The sequence below is a fragment of the Delphinus delphis genome, chromosome 3, assembly GCF_949987515.2.
Source record: "Delphinus delphis chromosome 3, mDelDel1.2, whole genome shotgun sequence".
NCBI classification, from domain to species: domain Eukaryota; kingdom Metazoa; phylum Chordata; class Mammalia; order Artiodactyla; family Delphinidae; genus Delphinus; species Delphinus delphis.
This window is the reverse complement of record NC_082685.1, coordinates 90,042,935-90,059,931: the sequence shown is the minus strand read 5'-3', so window position 1 is coordinate 90,059,931 and position 16,997 is coordinate 90,042,935. Positions and strand designations below refer to the sequence as shown.

The 16,997-nt window shown below is 37.2% G+C and overlaps 1 protein-coding gene across 18 annotated transcripts in view; it reads left to right on the top strand.

Annotated features, from left to right (window-relative positions):
* The window catches only part of PAM (peptidylglycine alpha-amidating monooxygenase), a 280,689-nt gene that overhangs the window by 162,739 nt on the left and 100,953 nt on the right, over positions 1-16,997 (top strand). For all 18 annotated transcript variants that reach the window (XM_060009091.1, XM_060009096.1, XM_060009095.1 and 15 more), the window contains 2 exons: positions 4,524-4,581; positions 16,439-16,526. In XM_060009091.1, the coding sequence (XP_059865074.1) occupies positions 4,524-4,581; positions 16,439-16,526 (146 nt within the window). The remainder of the gene's footprint in view (positions 1-4,523; positions 4,582-16,438; positions 16,527-16,997) is intronic.

Sequence of the window (16,997 nt, the reverse complement as noted above, 5' to 3'; positions counted from 1 at the left end):
TTAATGATGTTGAGCATCTTTTCGTGTGTTTGTTGGCAGTCTGTATATCTTCTTTGGAGAAATGTCTATTTAAGTCTTCTGCCCATTTTTGGATTGGTTGTTTGTTTTCTTGATATTGAGCTGCATGAGCTGCTCGTATATTTTGGGGATTAATCCTTTGCCAGTTGCTTCGTTTACAAGTATTTTCTCCCATTCTGAGGGTTATCTTTTCATCTTGTTTATGGTTTCCTTTGCTGTGCAAAAGCTTTTCAGTTTCATTAGGTCCCATTTGTTTATTTTTTAAACCTGAAGATTTTTAATCCTAGTTCTGACACTAACTACTTGGCCTTAGGTGGATAAGTAACCTTTCTGTGAAAGTTTGCATTTCTATAAAACAGTTGCAGTGCCTTTTCGACCTACTCACAGCATAATTGTGAGAAGAAAATGAAGTAACACAAAAGTGTGCTTACTTCTACTCAGCCCGCCAAAGGGAGGCAGACCTTGGAGATTTGGCTTTTCCCATCGAACCATGTAAATGACCTTAGGAACATATCTTCTTTCCAAGGAACTTGAGCTTTCAACTTAATTCTAGAAATCAAACTATGGTACCAGAATACTTGAGAACAAAGTCACTGATACCTTTTATAGTTGCAGAGAAAGAATAAATTACTTTTTGCTATTCTTTGTTCTATTGCACTGTGGTCTTCAGAGCTTTCAGCTGAAGGCTAATTATTGATCTGATACACACTGCATTTTTTGATGTGCTCATTTTTTAAAAAGAAGAGTTTTACCTTCTTTTTTTCTAACAGAATTATTCTTTATCTTGAAAATGGAGCATAAGTAAAATCCTAAATCAGAGTATGATGGTGCATGGTAGACCACTGATGCAATGTCTAATATAGACTCTCCGAAAAATAATTTTGTAGGATACTCTTTATTCTGTGGAGCATCTATGTCATCTCTTCTCTTTTTTTTTAAACTGGCTTTAACAGAATAGGACAGAAACATTTGAAATCTGAACACATTCTTATCATTAGAGAAGTTATAAGCCAAGAAATATAAATCTATAGAAGAAAGACATTCCCAAGTTGTTCTGCCATTTAAAATTATGCAGCTGATGATAAGAGCAAGAATTATAAAAAAAAAAAAAGAATTATAATACGGTTCTGATCAATTCTGAGTATAAAAAGTAGTTTTCTTTATTCTGTGTATGTAACCATTATTGTGCTTAGGTTTTTTTTAATCAAAAGAACAAACTTGCTGAATTTGTCATACCTATTTATGCCCATAACTTCTCTATTCCAAAAATAACTTGAGGTGGCTTATAATAAAATCAAAGATAAAATAAAACCCAAAAATTATAAGTACAAATTTAAAAGAACTTGTTTGGTTTGCATTTCATTGCAACCTTTGGATCATTTCTTGTTCTAAATATATGCTTAACTACTTTAAATTTTACTTTTGTTTCATATTTGCTTCTAAGTCATTAATTGTTCATATTGCTTTGAGTGAACTGTGATGCATTAGGCAGACTGTCTGTGTTCAGATCCCAGCTCCTACACTTGTTAGTGTAGGTGGTCACTAGTTAAAGTGGGAAGGACAGATTTTTTTCAATAAAAACTATTGCAAATAAGGAAGGAGCTCCAGCATGAACTGAATTCAACTTTGCTGGAAAAAAAAGCAGGAGACCTTATTTTAAAGGCTGAGCTATGCTAAGGGAAAGGCACTGAGGGGGATTGGAGGAGTTAGTCCATGTGACTAGGCCATCTGGGTTTGTTGATTGGCACTTATCCAGAGGAAAAACAAACTTCTATCTTTATGACAGGAGGCAGTGATGTAACTTAGAGCAGGACATCCATTGGCTGAGAACTATCTCCTTGATGTGAGAAGACAGTTCTGGATAGAAGATTTACAACTCAAAGAGGCAGAGAAAAGATTTACAATTGCCAGCTTTCTAAAGTAACTGCACTAAGATGGGTTCAGAAGCCTATCTGCCTATTACCAGGTTTTGGCCAGAATGAATAGTAAAACTGCTTAATCTTGGTTTGCCTCAGTTTCCTCATCTATAAAATGGGGATAATAATAGTACCTGTGTCATAGGAATGTGTTTTAAGGATTAAAGGAGTTAATACATGTAAAGCACTTAGAACAGTGCTTACACATAGTAAGCTCTCAACAAATGCTAATTTTTACTCTTACTGTCTTTAAAGGAGTTAATAATAGTATCTGTGGATACTGTTGGGTCTTTATTGGATTGTTTTTGTTATTAAATGATACAATACATATATAACATTGAGAACCATGGCTGGCTCATAATAAGAATTCAATAACTGTTGGCTAGAAGTAGTATTAGTAGCAGCAGCAGCTATAGTCTGCCACTAAATATCTTTCAGTCCCGAATTACTCATGGCTCAGGATGTTCAACTAGAAGGGAATCTTGAATTTCTTATTTCTATTAGAACAGAGTAGGTCTGTTTTATAACGTTAGTAATTCAGAGGTTGGAAAAATATTTATGAGCAATCTTATACATGATGGTAAGATCTTTAAGCAGTATTTTGCCAATATATTTCCAAACCCAATATATTGGGTTTTGGATACAGAGGTCACATCTCCAGCATTTATGTGGCTTAACCTTCTTGCTGTGCAACCTTCAACATTTCCCAGCCTGTTTCCTCCTTATCAAAATGAATGAATCTAAATAACTATAAAGCCTTTTAAGAAATGAAACGATTTGTTCCAGTAGAAGAAATGGTATATATAAAAGTAGTAATAAAGACTGAATCATATTTCTTTAATTTTTTAAATTTTAAGATACTTCTTTGATGTGTATTTGAATCTCCTTGCTTCCCAGCCAACACAGAAATGAAAAAAGAAGTACAAATTTCACAATTTTTGGTGCTGACCAGTAGGTTTAGAGAAACCCAGATTATCTCTATCCATGTTTGCGGAATCTCTTGATTCCACCACTGTGCAGTAATAATCCATGAAGTATGAATTATTAAATGAGTTCAGTCTCTATTTGTATTGGGTATATTATAAATCATAGCACATCTTCATTACATATGGATTTCCATTAAGGAAGTGGAATACATAGATCAACAGATGCCCATTCTCCTTAATTTGCAATTTTTATCACTAAAAATTCTTGATGCTAGTGTATTTGATAGTAGAAAATGGCAATTTAGATAAGAGACTAATAACTGGAAAAGAAAGAATAATGAGTTAATATTGATTTCTTCAATGCACTACATAAAAATTTTAAAGTAAGGGGAAACAGGGACTTCCCTGGGGTTCCAGTGGTTAAGACTTCGCTTTCCAGTGCAGGGGGTGTGGGTTCGGTCCATGGTCAGGGAGCTAAGTTCCTACATGCCTCAGGGCTCAGGGCCAGAAAACCAAAATATAAAACAGAAGCAATATTGTAGCAAATTCAATAAAGACTTTAAAAAAAAATGGTCCACGTAAAAAAAAATCTTTAAAAAATAATAAAGGGAGAACAACCAGACATAATATATTTCAAAACCAACTTTTATTCATTGTATCTTTTTTTAAATTAATTTAATTTTTTGGCTGCGTTACATCTTCATTGCTGCGCGCGGGCTTTCTCTAGTCATGGCGAGCGGGGGCTACCCTTCATTGCGGTGCGCTGGCTTCTCATTGCGGTGCCTTATCTTGTTGCGGAGCATGGGCTCTAGGCACGCGGGCTTCAGTAGTTATGGCACATGGGCTCAGTAGTTGTGGCTCACTGCCTCTAGAGCACAGGGTCAGTAGTTGCGGCACATGGGCTTAGTTGCTCTGTGCCATGTGAGATCTTCCCAGACCAGGGATAGAACCCATGTCCCCTGCATTGGCAGGCAGATTCTTAACCACTGTGCCACCAGGGAAGTTCCCATTGTATCTTTTTTTTTTTTTTTTGCGGTACGCGGGCCTCTCACTGTCATGGCCTCTCCCGTTGCGGAGCACAGGCTCCGGACGCGCAGGCTCAGCGACCATGGATCACGGGCCCAGCCGCTCCGCGGCATGTGGGATCTTCCCGGACCGGGGCACGAACCCATGTTCCCCGCATCGGCAGGCGGACTCCCAACCACTGCGCCACCAGGGAAGCCCCCCATTGTATCTTTTTAATTAATATTTTGGGAAGTTGTAAAGTGATTCAAGAAATTAAATATTTAATTATGCAAATAGCAAAGATGGTCAAAACTAACTCCTACCATTTTAAAGTCAAATGCATTGAATTGTTTTACTTTATATAGAAGCATTTAAAATGTTGCCTTTTAACTGTGACAGTATTAGAAATATTACTCATGATAATTGGTTTTATAAATAGGATTTGACGTTGTTTAGGAAAGAATCATAGAAAAATGTTTAGGGAACCTAAGTTCTAGGCTTAGCCCTTCCATTAACCTGGCACCCAGCATTTGGCAGACAACTTCACCTCACTGGACCAGTAGTTCTTTTTCAGTCATAGAGCCCATGCTTTTACAAGTTATTTCTTCTTTACTAGCAGCAGTTTAATTCATATTTTGTATCTTTCTTTCTTTAATAGTCTGATACGTACTTCTGCATGTCAGTGCATTTGCCAATGGATGAGGAAGCCTTCGTGAGTAAGTATTAATTGGATGGTGTGGAGGGGTGGGCAGTTGAAGGAAGGGCAGCTATTGGAAATCAGTGAAAGGTTCTCTTTGATGGTTATGAACATATTAATCTTTTACTGTCAGTTTCTAAAAATGCATTTATAATGCCTAATGCAGAAACAAACCAGTGAGCCACTGAGAGACAAGATTACAAACTGTATCTGGAGAGACTTATGAGTAATAGTAGTTAAGGAGTTGCATGCAGATGTCGATGGCTCCCAATGCCGTGTGGTCCCATTTGTAGAGTATTGGCTTTCTGTCTGTGGCTGGATGCTTAATTCCGCTCCACTCAACAGACTCTTTATATACCTGCTGGTTCATGCTATAAATCGACTGCACTCAGAATCAGCATTGGGGAATGTAAGATTTTACCTGTCAGACAAGTAGATGGATAGGAAGGAATGAAAGTAGGAGTGAATGAGAGAAGGGAAGAAGGGAAAGAGAGAGGGAGGGAGGGAGGACAGAAGGAACCTCAGCCCTGTTGTCTATATTATAGAATAAGAGGGCTCTTAAATGACAGCTCCTTCCCCAGCTGAGCCTTTAAATCAGATAGAAAATGTGACAGAGCACCATCTGTTTTCATCTAGATGGTTTTAATTTAAACATCCCTTATGACAGACATTTAACTGTTTAGGGAAGACATGTGATTGGCAAATTATTCATGGATTTGCCCCCGTCCCTTGTTTTTCTACTTGGAGATGTTGATTTTGGAGAGAAAGTGATGGTAATGAGAGTTGTACTTTGTTCCCTTGAAACTAATCTTCAAGTGGACTGTCTGAAATGGCTATTATATGAATTGTAAAATGTGTACAGTAGCCTTGGGGCCATCTGAGGATGAACTCTCATGAGGTGTTCCCCACAGGAAAATACATTATAGATCTTCAAAGCCAGAACAATGTGCATCTATTTTTTTCACACACTTTGGTGGCAATCACAACAGAAAATACAACCTGTATCAACACTCTAAACAAAATTTGCTCCATAGTTAACTCCTAAAAATAAGTCAGCCTTGAGAATTTGAACATTGCCTGAGTGATGTTCCTTTGTGTAACAATTGAACATTACCAGGAAAAAAGTTAGGAAGTATGGTGCTTCCAGATCCTGAACTTTAACTTTAAAGGGAGAAAAATAATTTAAGTTCCTAATTGTCGTGCTTTGAGTAACACCAAAAGTGATTTAGGATATAAATTCATAATTAAAATATTAACAGTAAAGCTTTCCTCAGTTTCATGTCCACATATTCGATAGCTTAGGAGAAAACAATGTTTACTAATAAAAAGGAACTGTACCTGAAGTTTTTCTTTACTAATTTTGTATTTTCTTTGTCCAAGTTTAGGAGTAGACTTTCTTCCTCCTGTTTTTGAAGAGAAGGCCCCTCTACACACCTGTATAAATATGGTAGTCGTGTTTCAGAGCAGTATTACAGGTCTCATATTAATAGGTTACTGGCTTGTTTCTGGAGGTAGTGGTAGTAAATGATTTCAGAGCTGGTGACTCTAAGGCCTATAAATATATATCCTGGAATGTGTTATTGCTCTCCTAATATAAATGTGTTTACTTTCACATAACTTAAAATTGAAAGTACAAGTCAACATATTCAGTCAAGAAAAATATTCACAGGAAACACATAAAGGGCTATATTACAACCAGGTGTTAAACATTTGTCCATTTTTCTTAGGCAGCTCTCATCTAAGATTAAACTGTTTCCAGTTCTAACGTCCTTAAAGGATCTTATAAGAATAATTATAACTATTTTCAGTATTTCTTCTTTATTGCTGGGAGGATTGCGTGAATACTAAACATTTTGTCACCTGTTCAAAACATGATTATTTCATTTTCAGTGTTAGTCCTTTAATATACTACCCCCAGGAGATTTGTGGTTACCGTTGTTTACATAATTCAGCAACCACAGAAGTTTAGGTGTAGGCAAAATAGAACTGGAAAATTGAAAACCAAAGAGAAGTACCAACAATGATTTATATAAGGGAATAAGTAAGGAAAAATTTGCATGTATAATCTCATTAATTCTTAGGACAGCATTGTAGGTTGTCCTATTTCATATAGAGAAACAGAGACAGGAACATCTGTGTCTGTGATTTAATCAGGTGCTAGGACAATAGTTTGTCCTATTATAGGCATGCTTGTTCCTATAATCAGCCCACCACCAGCCATCGTTTACTGAGGACTTGCCAGACACTAAGGTACAGAAAACTAAGTGTATTTATGCCATTTTAGAGAAAAAGAAACAGAAGGTCAGAGAGGTTAAGAAGCTTTTACTATATATGTGCTCCCTACATGTATGCCATTTAAATCATAACAGATTTAGGTGTGGGGATAGTGATACAGGGGATAAAGGGAAGAAGTTATCAAATGGATAGAAGGAGCTGAAATACAGCAATCGCACATCTCTGTCTTCCTCACATTAAAAACAATTATTCTTTCATTCCCTTACCTTCATTCCCTACTGGGAACACTCTGGTCAGTTCTGCCAAAAAGTAAAATAAACCTCAAACCATCTTATGAAATAAAACCCAATACACATGAAGATTTAAACATTTGCAGAAGGCAAAGGGCTTGGATATACAGGTTATATGTTGGGAGGGTGATTATACATTCCCAATTCCCAAAGTGAACGTTTTAGTTGTGGGGTAACCAAGGCTTTTCCATGAATGAAATTTTGGCTTTTTTGTGTGTTGTCTGAAATTCTGGGTCTCAGGGTGCCTTATCATAAGATTAAATATGGTTAGAAATGAAGACTTGTAAGCACCTATAAAACTTTGTTCATTTTTTTTCTTAAGACACTTACTATTTTGCACCTTCTGTTTTCATTATCTGTGCCCTTAAAATTTTTGAATGCCAGCAGGATATGTGCCACAGGATATGGTAGGGACTCAGTAATTGCTTGCTTATACATGAGTGGACCCTAAAAAAGTGTTTTGTTTGGCCATTTTATAAGGCAACATATTGAATAGTAGACAATTTACTCTTTTGTCTTAAATTATACTCATTTGAATATAACGGAATAATTGTTTTCTAAGAAAGGCACTTGTTCATAAATTCAGCAAACTTAAAAAAAATTTTTAATAGATCTTTATTGGAGTATAATTGCTTCACAGTACTGTGTTAGTTTCTGTTGTACAACAGAGTGAATCAGGCATATGTATACATATATCCCCATATCCCCTCCCTCTTGTGTCTCCCTCCCACCCTCCCTATCCCACCCCTCTAGGTGGTCACAAAGCACCGAGCTGATCTCTCTGTGCTATACAGCTGCTTCCCACTAGCTGTTTCACATTTGGTAGTGTGTATATCTCAATGCTACTCTCACTTCGCCCCAGCTTCCCCCCCGCCCCGTGCCCTCAAGTCCATTCTCTACATCTACGTCTTTATTCCTGCCCTGCCACTAAGTTCATCAGTACCATTTTTTTTCTTTTCTTTTTCTTAGATTCTATATATATGTGTTAACATACGGTATTTGTTTTTCTCTTTCTGACTTACTTCACTCTGTATGACAGACTCTAGGTCCATCCACCTCACTAAAAATAACTCAGTTTTGTTTCTTTTTATGGCTGAGTAATATTCCACTGTATATGTGTGCCACATCTTCTTTATCCATTCATCTGTCGATGGACATTTAGGTTGCTTCCATAGCCTGGCTATTGTAAATAGTTTAGCAAACTTCTAAAATTCTGCCGTGTGCCAGTTATTGGGCTAGGCAGTGGAGATGTAGTATGATACAAATTCAAGGAAATCACAGCCTGGCAGAATTCTAGAAGACAAGAATACAAATGTTACAACATATAAAAAGGACTTTCTTCTTTTGCTTTTCAAATTTCTGAAGAAAATTACAAAAGGCAGACTGCTTGTTAGGACTAAAACAAACTCTCTTGATGGTGGTAAAAGCCAAAATTGCCTTTGAGTAATTTATAATTTTTACACTTGTGTGACTAATTATGTAACTCATTTAAGTAAACATATTTCTTAATTTTGAGAAGATACCATCACAATTATCATGGAATTTCATGTGCATATGCCTGTAATATGTACATATAAGCCTGTCCAACATGTTTGATGTGTTTATATGTTAGCATTGAATTATTAAATGTGAATTAAAGTAGGTGTTTGAGAAAATACTATAATGAAGATAAGTATAATTTTCATCTTCTGAACAAAATGATAGCTTTCCCTAGAGCACTGCTTTTGTTTGTTGTTTTAATAAAGAACCACAGAACTGGAATGGGTGAGGGTATGATAAAATCTACATTTGACCACTGAACTGTGTTGCTGTCTGAAAGGTGTTTTATAGACACTCAGAAGAATTGGCTCTGACAGCAGCCCACTCAGCCAAGAAATTTGACTGTCATCTTCATCCACTTGCTTTCCCTGACATGGATGACCAGTAAATAAATGTGTCTTTTCCTTAGTGAATGATGGCAGGTCCCTATCTATCAAATTGCACTATACACATCAGATAGAAGCATTGAATTTAGAAATAGATGAAAATTAATCTAATGATTCATTGCTTTTCATTTTCTTGGGCTTCTCTGTTGAATGTGAAACAATTCCTACTGCAGAATTGTACAGTTAGACTTGAATATTTCCAAATGTGACCTGTCTTAAACAAAGCACATGTTAAGGTGATGTTGGGCTACTTCAGAAACTACAGAAGCAATCTAATTTTGATCATGCTTATGGGTCAGCTACATAGTATGACTGTAAAGACCAAGATCTGGCAGGGTTCAGTGCTCATTTATCCACATTTTATGGCTTTGACAGCAGTAAATAGAAGGGGGTGTGTGTGTGAGTCCCCATCCCAATGCAATCATTCTGTCACCTTTCTGCTTCCAATTGATTGACTACATATACTTCTCTTTTCACCTAGGATTTTCTCCAACATGAATAATTTAGTCTCTGACTTCCACGTGACCGTTGGGTACCTCCCAGCAGCCATACTCAGAGGCTATTCTAGTTTTTTAGTGAAAGCTACTTGGAGAGAGCTGAAGTAGCACAAATAAGATACACTGTACTGGAGGTCTCTGATGAGTGGCTAAAACTTCATTTGCTTGGTCATAATCAAGAAGGAGAATCTGTTGCTATGCACTCTGTCTCAGCATATTTCTTAAATGTCCTCTATCCTTTGGTCACCCAAATACCCACATTTCCAACATGACAGCCCCCCCAAGCCCCCAGAGTTTTGTCAGGTAATAAAACAGAGAGGAGGGGTAGGAACCATTTCATTATATTTTATGAAGCTGAGACTTAGGAATGTCTTCAATTCAGTGCATCTAGAGGTCACCAAAAAGTAACTGACATGTTGACAAAGCTGTTTTAATGCAGTAATGTCAAAATGCCACTCCTCCCCACTCCCCAGAAAATGGCCAATTCCAAAAGCCCAGGGTTGGATCAGGTTTGATGTGTAAAACGTCCTTCAGTGTCTAGGCGTTCTTGGCATTTTGACAGTCATTCTGAAGTATCCATTTCAGCTATTTCAGTGGGGACAATTTCAGTGGCCAACTCTAAAAAGACCAGTGTGAACTGTTTTAGTCAGAGAAAATTTCATGAGAGAGATGGCAGTGTTTGATCTGGGTCTGGGAAGATGGTCTATTTGGATCTGCAGAAGGAGGAGAATATTCCAGCTGCCAACCATATGAGCACAGAAGGAGCGTACTGGGCACACGCGTGAGCCTCGCCACTTGCTGGCTGCATGGCCATGGGCGGTTGTTACTCAGGCTCATCTGTTTGAGGGGGAAAGGACCAGACTCATAGGGTTGTTGTGAGCAGTAAATGAGCCATACACAGGGTAAGCCCTCAGTAAACATTAGTGGTTATGGCTACTAGGTGAGAAGGGCAGCCAGTGAGAGCACAGAGTGTATGTTGGAGGTTGTCTTGTTGGAGATGTAGCAGGATCGGAGACTGCTGCGATATTCTGGAAAGGCAAGAGGGGAATGTGGATTTGATTCTGTGGGAAATTAATAGGGGGATGTTACAGAGATGACATTACAAAAATAGAGCTTAATGAAGCTTATGCTATTTTATCTTGCATAGTCTGGCTGGTAAAGTCTATTTATTGACCGTTTAGTTGGTTCTGACATATACCAGAAAGTTCCTTTTTAAAAGGTATTTCATCTAGAAGTTTAATTCTTTTTGTGCTGAAATTCCTTTATTCAGCGGTAAGGATTATTTCACTTGAAATTTGCGTTCAATTTACAGACTTGCTTGCGTGTCTTATTTCTTGGTTAATTTGGCAACAGCAGCTTAAAGTCCTCATAAACCACGTTAAGGATTCTTTCTGAATTGTATATCATTGTCCAAGCTAGCGAGAGCTAACGATAACTTTTCTCTTAAACTTTCTGATTAAAAATGTTCAAGCAGAGGTCTTCATTTTAGTGTAGAATTGCTTTATGGTTTGCAGAAAGCCGGCAGAAGGTAATATAATATGCCATTGCTGTGGGTTTTCAACATGCAGCCAAATGGACTATGCTGCTGTGAGCTTTACATCTGTCTGAACTTTTCTCGCCCAACTGCAAGATTATGAACATTAAGGTTGATCATAGCCTACACTTAAATTGCAATTTAGAGCATTATCTTCAGTTCCTATGAATGGTTTCTGAAGTATAATCTTTATTTTTTGGAAATAAAGAAATGTTTATGGGAGTGATATTAAGATTGGGGAACTGATAATTTTTTTTTAATTATGACAACTCTTTTACATTATTGTTTCTTGAACCTTACATCTCTCTATTTTCTCAATGTTGAAAATGGCTTGAAAGCACTAGGATTATTAGAAAATGGACTCTATCACAGACATGAACATACTCACCAGGGGTTCCATTTGTATGCTTGCTTCAGACCTCAGCCCTAAAACGATTTTAGGTGATACAGCTAAAACTGCCTGACGTAATGTAGAGTTCCAATGATCTCTTTTAATAAAACAATTCTAAAGGATCAACTAATTTTTGCCTTCAGAAACATTTATAAATTCGTTTTAAAAGAAACCTTGTCTTTACTGTTTACTCTGTACATTTAAAAGAGCTATACAACCCAAGTTAATTAAGATGAGTAAACTCTGCATATGCTCACGTAATAGAATATATTCAGCCACTGCCACTGAAAATGTTGACTGTTGTCAGAATCACCTCTGATTCACCTTTGAAATTTTGCAAAGAGACACTTGCCTGGAACAACTTTTGGAGATTCAAATAAGATATTGATGGGGGAAGGGGCAGGACTGATCTAGGATTGACCCTGAGCACTTGTATTTTTAACAAACTCCATAGGATAATTCTAATGCACAGCACTAGCTGAAAAGCATCATTGACAAAAAATGTTTAATAACATGTAAAAATATCCACAGTATATGAAATAAGCTGTTTACTGTGTGTAATATGATTCCACTAAGAGGAAAAAAGAAATAAAGTTAACAGTTTTCTCTGATGATACATATAGGTAATAATTCAGGAATGCCTAAGTTTTGGAGATTCAAACTTGCATTTGCAAGTCAGCTCTTTTTTATTTGATAGGTTAATTATCCATGGTCTGTAGTATTTCTCTACTGCCTTCCTTTGGCTAAAAAGGGTGTTCCTCCCATTTCCAGTGGTATTTCGGGGTTGGTTATATGTGTACATAGATATCTCCTAAATTGCATATTCCTCCACTTGGCTATGTGAGTTCTTTGAAATATTTCCACGTCCTAGGTCTGGCAGATACATCAGAATTTGACATGCAGACCTGGATATCCACTTGGAAGGGAAAAATGGAGAGAAAGCCAAGTGCTAAATGAAATTCTCTCTTAGGTCACATTTTTAGAAAATTTTATGGCCCTGATTGTAGTCTGATGTTAGCTAAAAGAGGCCATAAATCCTGAACAAGCTCATGCAGTTAGAACAAATTTTGCTTAGAACTCCAGAAAATAGACCTAGTTATCTCTCTGCTCAATATGTCACCCACACATGTACTTTCAAGTCTTTCATTTCAGATGAAATTATTCTTTGAGAAATCCTCCAACCTATGCACTTGCAGTATTATCACATTTCCTTTAATTAATGTGCTTGAGTCTCTGTTTCTGGAGTCTTAGTCCTTCAAAAGTATTTGGTTCCCAGGACTCACTCGCACTTAACTTGCCTATAAAATTTCCCCTGGTCTTATCCATTAGGCCGTCTGAACTGCTAACACCCATTGAGGCTGAAGAACCATTTCCACTTAAGCAACTGTCATCTTATTATTGAGTTAGAGGAGTCAGTGGCACTTTTAATCTTATCGGATATAATACACGCTTGCATTCTCGCAAGGCAGTGGTCTTTGCCTGTTTGTCACCATCCCAAGGCTGCCTTTGTTTATTCTGCCTGTCAGAATCGCACACTTAAATGCAGTTGTTTTCAGTATTATCCTCTAGCTCCCTTCCCCTTGGATCCTTTATTTCTTTTGGTGTATGATGAGAGAAAAAGAAAGAAGGGGGAATTTAAGATGTGATTTTTAAATATTTTTCCATATTATATTTTGTGTAGTGTTGAAATCTCTAGCATAGCTATCTGTGTATCCTGTGCTCAGTGGACATTATTCTTATTCCCTAGGGGTGGGGTCTTATTTTGCAAAGCCAGGAATAATAAGTAGGAGTGGTACAAACCCAGGAAATGGACCTGTCAGCCTAATCTTTTCCCAGTTGACCTCTGCCCAGTACTGGCAGCAGGCCCTTCAATGAAACTGTCCAAGTCCTGCTTTATCTTTGCTCTATTTTATGGCATCTACTGTTTGGTTTAGATTTGTATTTTGATATGACATTTATTTTGCTGGATGTGTTTTTCATTTCAATTTGCAATGAATTTTACTTCCAGATACAATTATATGAATAGTTTATTATACTCTTTCTTTAGGAGATGAAAAAGATGGTTAGTTGTTTGTTTTCACTCTATACCAATAATTTACTTGGCATTTAAATTAGATCTTGAGTTTCTGCAGGAATGTATGAGTCAGTGAGAATAAGTTTTTATGAAAGGGAACTTTGAGGGATTTTCTTTTCTTTTTTTCTTTTTGCGGTACACGGGCCTCTCACCACTGTGGCCTCTCCCGTTGCGGACCACAGGCTCCGGACGCACAGACCTAGCGGCCATGGCTCACGGCCCCAGCCGCTCCACGGCATGTGGGATCTTCCCGGACCGGGGCACGGACCCGTGTCCCCTGTATCGGCAGGCGGACTCTCAACCACTGCGCCACCAGGGAAGCCCCTGAGGGATTTTCTTTTACTACCCCTTAAAGATATTGACTTCTTTCTCGCTATAGAAACTAAAATTAAACACATGTCTACTAAGAGTTCACTGTGGAACAAATAAGTGCTTCTTAAAATAGTATGTCAGAAGAAGGGAAAAAAAAATCAGAAAGTGGCTAGAGAAGTTATACTTTGAATAATGTTTGCCCTGTACAAAGGACAATGAGAAGATCCTCTTGCATAAGCAGGAGCCCAAGCAAAACTTTTGGCTTTGCTTCCTAGTGAAAAGCCACAGAGACTGTATGTTGTTGTCTTCGTGATCTATTCTTCTCCCAATAGGTCTCTTCTCTGTCCTTACCTGAATCTTTTGCTTAATATTTGACTTTATAAATTTAATGGTAGCCCACTCTTCTTTCAAAAAGGTTTTTGCTTTGTTTCACAACAGTACACACACTGCATTAATATTAAAAAAAAAAAACCCAAAACACTGTTAGGGTCTACTACACAGACCCTGACAGCTCAGCGCTGTCCCTAAAACTGTCCTGAGCCTTAGCTATGGTTCCTATTATCACCTTTGGTGCTTTTGTTTACCCTCATGGCTTCAGGGTTCAATTTTTGAGTGATTCCCAAATATGTAATTCTCTGATCTCTTCCTTGAATAAGAGTTATGGAATTCCAATCTTCTGCTGGATCATTACACCTGGATTTTTCGCTGACACCTCGAACTCACATTGTTTTTCATCCAGCAGTTTAATTCTTGATAAAATGCACGTGGCCATGTTGGTTTATTACCAAAACTCCCAGAATGATTCAATCATGGGAAATCTATTAATATAATCCACCCATAATCAAAGAATCTAAGGGGGATGGGAACCCTATGATCATCTACATAGGTTCTGAAAAAGCAGAGGAGTCAGCCTCTCATTTGACAGCCCCTCATAGACTGGCTGGCATAGGGATATATATTTTAAAAAAAAAAAAGAGTGGGAGGTAGATTTAATCAGACCAAAAAGTTATAGACATCCATAGAATGATAGAAGCCATTTGATAAAAATGAATATAAGATAGCAAATTGCATCACATACCAAAATAAATGTAAAGTGAGTAAAAGACAAAGGCTAGGTGCTCCCACCTCAGGGCCTTTTCAATCTGCTTCCTTAGAGGAATGATCTCCTGGGAGGATTCTGGAAGGGGGGAAAGAAATCCCGCACTCAACTTGAGAGTGAGCCTATGGAGGTAGAATCCTTCTTCCATTTCTTTTGTAACAAACTTAGTCTTGGTAATGATATGCTTTTCTATGATTTGGGAACTATTGTAATTTCTAATTGTTTCTTTCCTTCCAAAGTGTCTTCTTCACTTTCCTAGGCTTACTATATTCTTTGGTAACAGAAAACAAAGCCTCAAGTTATATCAAGTCCATTTTCCAGCTAACCTCTGTTGGTTTTTTAAATAGCAGTATGAAAATCTCAAGATGTGATTTTTAGGCTTTAATTCTTATTTTCAGTGCAGTAAATGAATGGCTTTTTATTTTCCATGAAAGTTGGGAGTCAAGATGGCTCACAGTAGGCACCTTGTGTTTTCTGATCAACCACACTATGCAAGTCATGGTGCTATAGTTTGATGTAGAACATCTTTTATTTTATAAATACATATGTCTCAGATAGACATTTCAGCAATAAAAGGTGTTTTATTAATTTTATCAAATAGACAAAAAGAGCTAAAAGATGCAGTTTTACACACACCCAAGACTTAAGATCATTTTAGACTATTTAGCATTTTTATGTGTAAAGGTGACTTGAAAACTGCCCAGTAGGGCAGCATTTTGAATGTGGACAAAAGGGGATGAGCCACACCCAAACCAGGAAAGAAAGCTCATGCTCGATATTGATCATACTAAATAATATAACTTACCCCTGATTTTTCTTTGTTCTACCTCTGAACTGACTTTTGTTTATTTTAATGTCTTTCAACCACTATTATTAGGACAAAAAGAGAAATGACAATGTGCGAGTTTCAGTATCCCTTTAACAAGTGCACAGTACTCATCCAGGACATTTTTCTTCTTGTGTATTTTTGTAAAGATACATTTTCCACTTTTCTTTTCTTTTCTAGTAACTTGTTTCTCCATATCACAATCCAGTGGCTACTGTTATTTTAAGATGATAATAGATTTGTGTTCTGAATCCTTTTGCTTATGTTTTGACCACTCACTGTGGCTTCTGTTTCAGTACAATGTTGTGCAGTATTGTATGGTGCTCAGAACTGTACCGAATTCTGGAAGGAAATATATTGTGAATACGTAGCCTGGAGCTTTCATTTTATACCCACACAATGCTCTCATCACTTTAAAAGGGGGCTTTCATTAATGTGTGTGTGGGTATATCTGTAGTTTCAGCCTATTATTTTCTCTTTTGTTATATAATAGTTTATTATCCTACTAAATTATCAAATGCTGTTCATCTTAAGGAATAAGATAATTTATACAACCAGAGCATTCTGTCATAAGAGCATCAAAATATCTTTGTTATACAGCTACTTGAAATGTTGAATGCTGGGGTCTCTTGTGACACTTGTGCACAGAAGTATAACTTGTATTGACGATCATGTATCATTTTCTCTTAACAGTTGACTTCAAACCCCATGCCAGCATGGATACTGTCCATCATATGCTACTTTTTGGATGCAATATGCCAGCGTCCACTGAAAATTACTGGTAAGGGATGGGTTCATAGTACATAGATGGGTGAGAAACTGTGTTTTTTATAAGTACAAAGTGCATCTCTGCAGGTATTTTACAACTGATTAGTAAATAGGCAGAACATTTCTTTTTTAGAAAACAATGTTGTTCTTTTTGCATCACATGGTTGCCGTGGTTTGATTATCACAGTTATTTAGTCTGCTGTGGAACACAGCCATCAGTCTTTGTCACTGACTTTATAAATATATGTCTGTTGTCATAGATAATGTGTCAAGGTGGAGACAGCTTGTGAAGAAAGATTGAAATTGAGATAATGGATACTCTGATGTTTATTTCTTTAAGTTCATGATTCAACCCAAAGAGCACCATAGATCTGTTCACTGAGTACTCTTTTATCCCAGACATTGTGCTAGGTGATCTGTATACCCCATTTAAAATGAAAATTAAAATTTAGCCTAACGTCTTTGCAAAGTTGGTATTATTGTC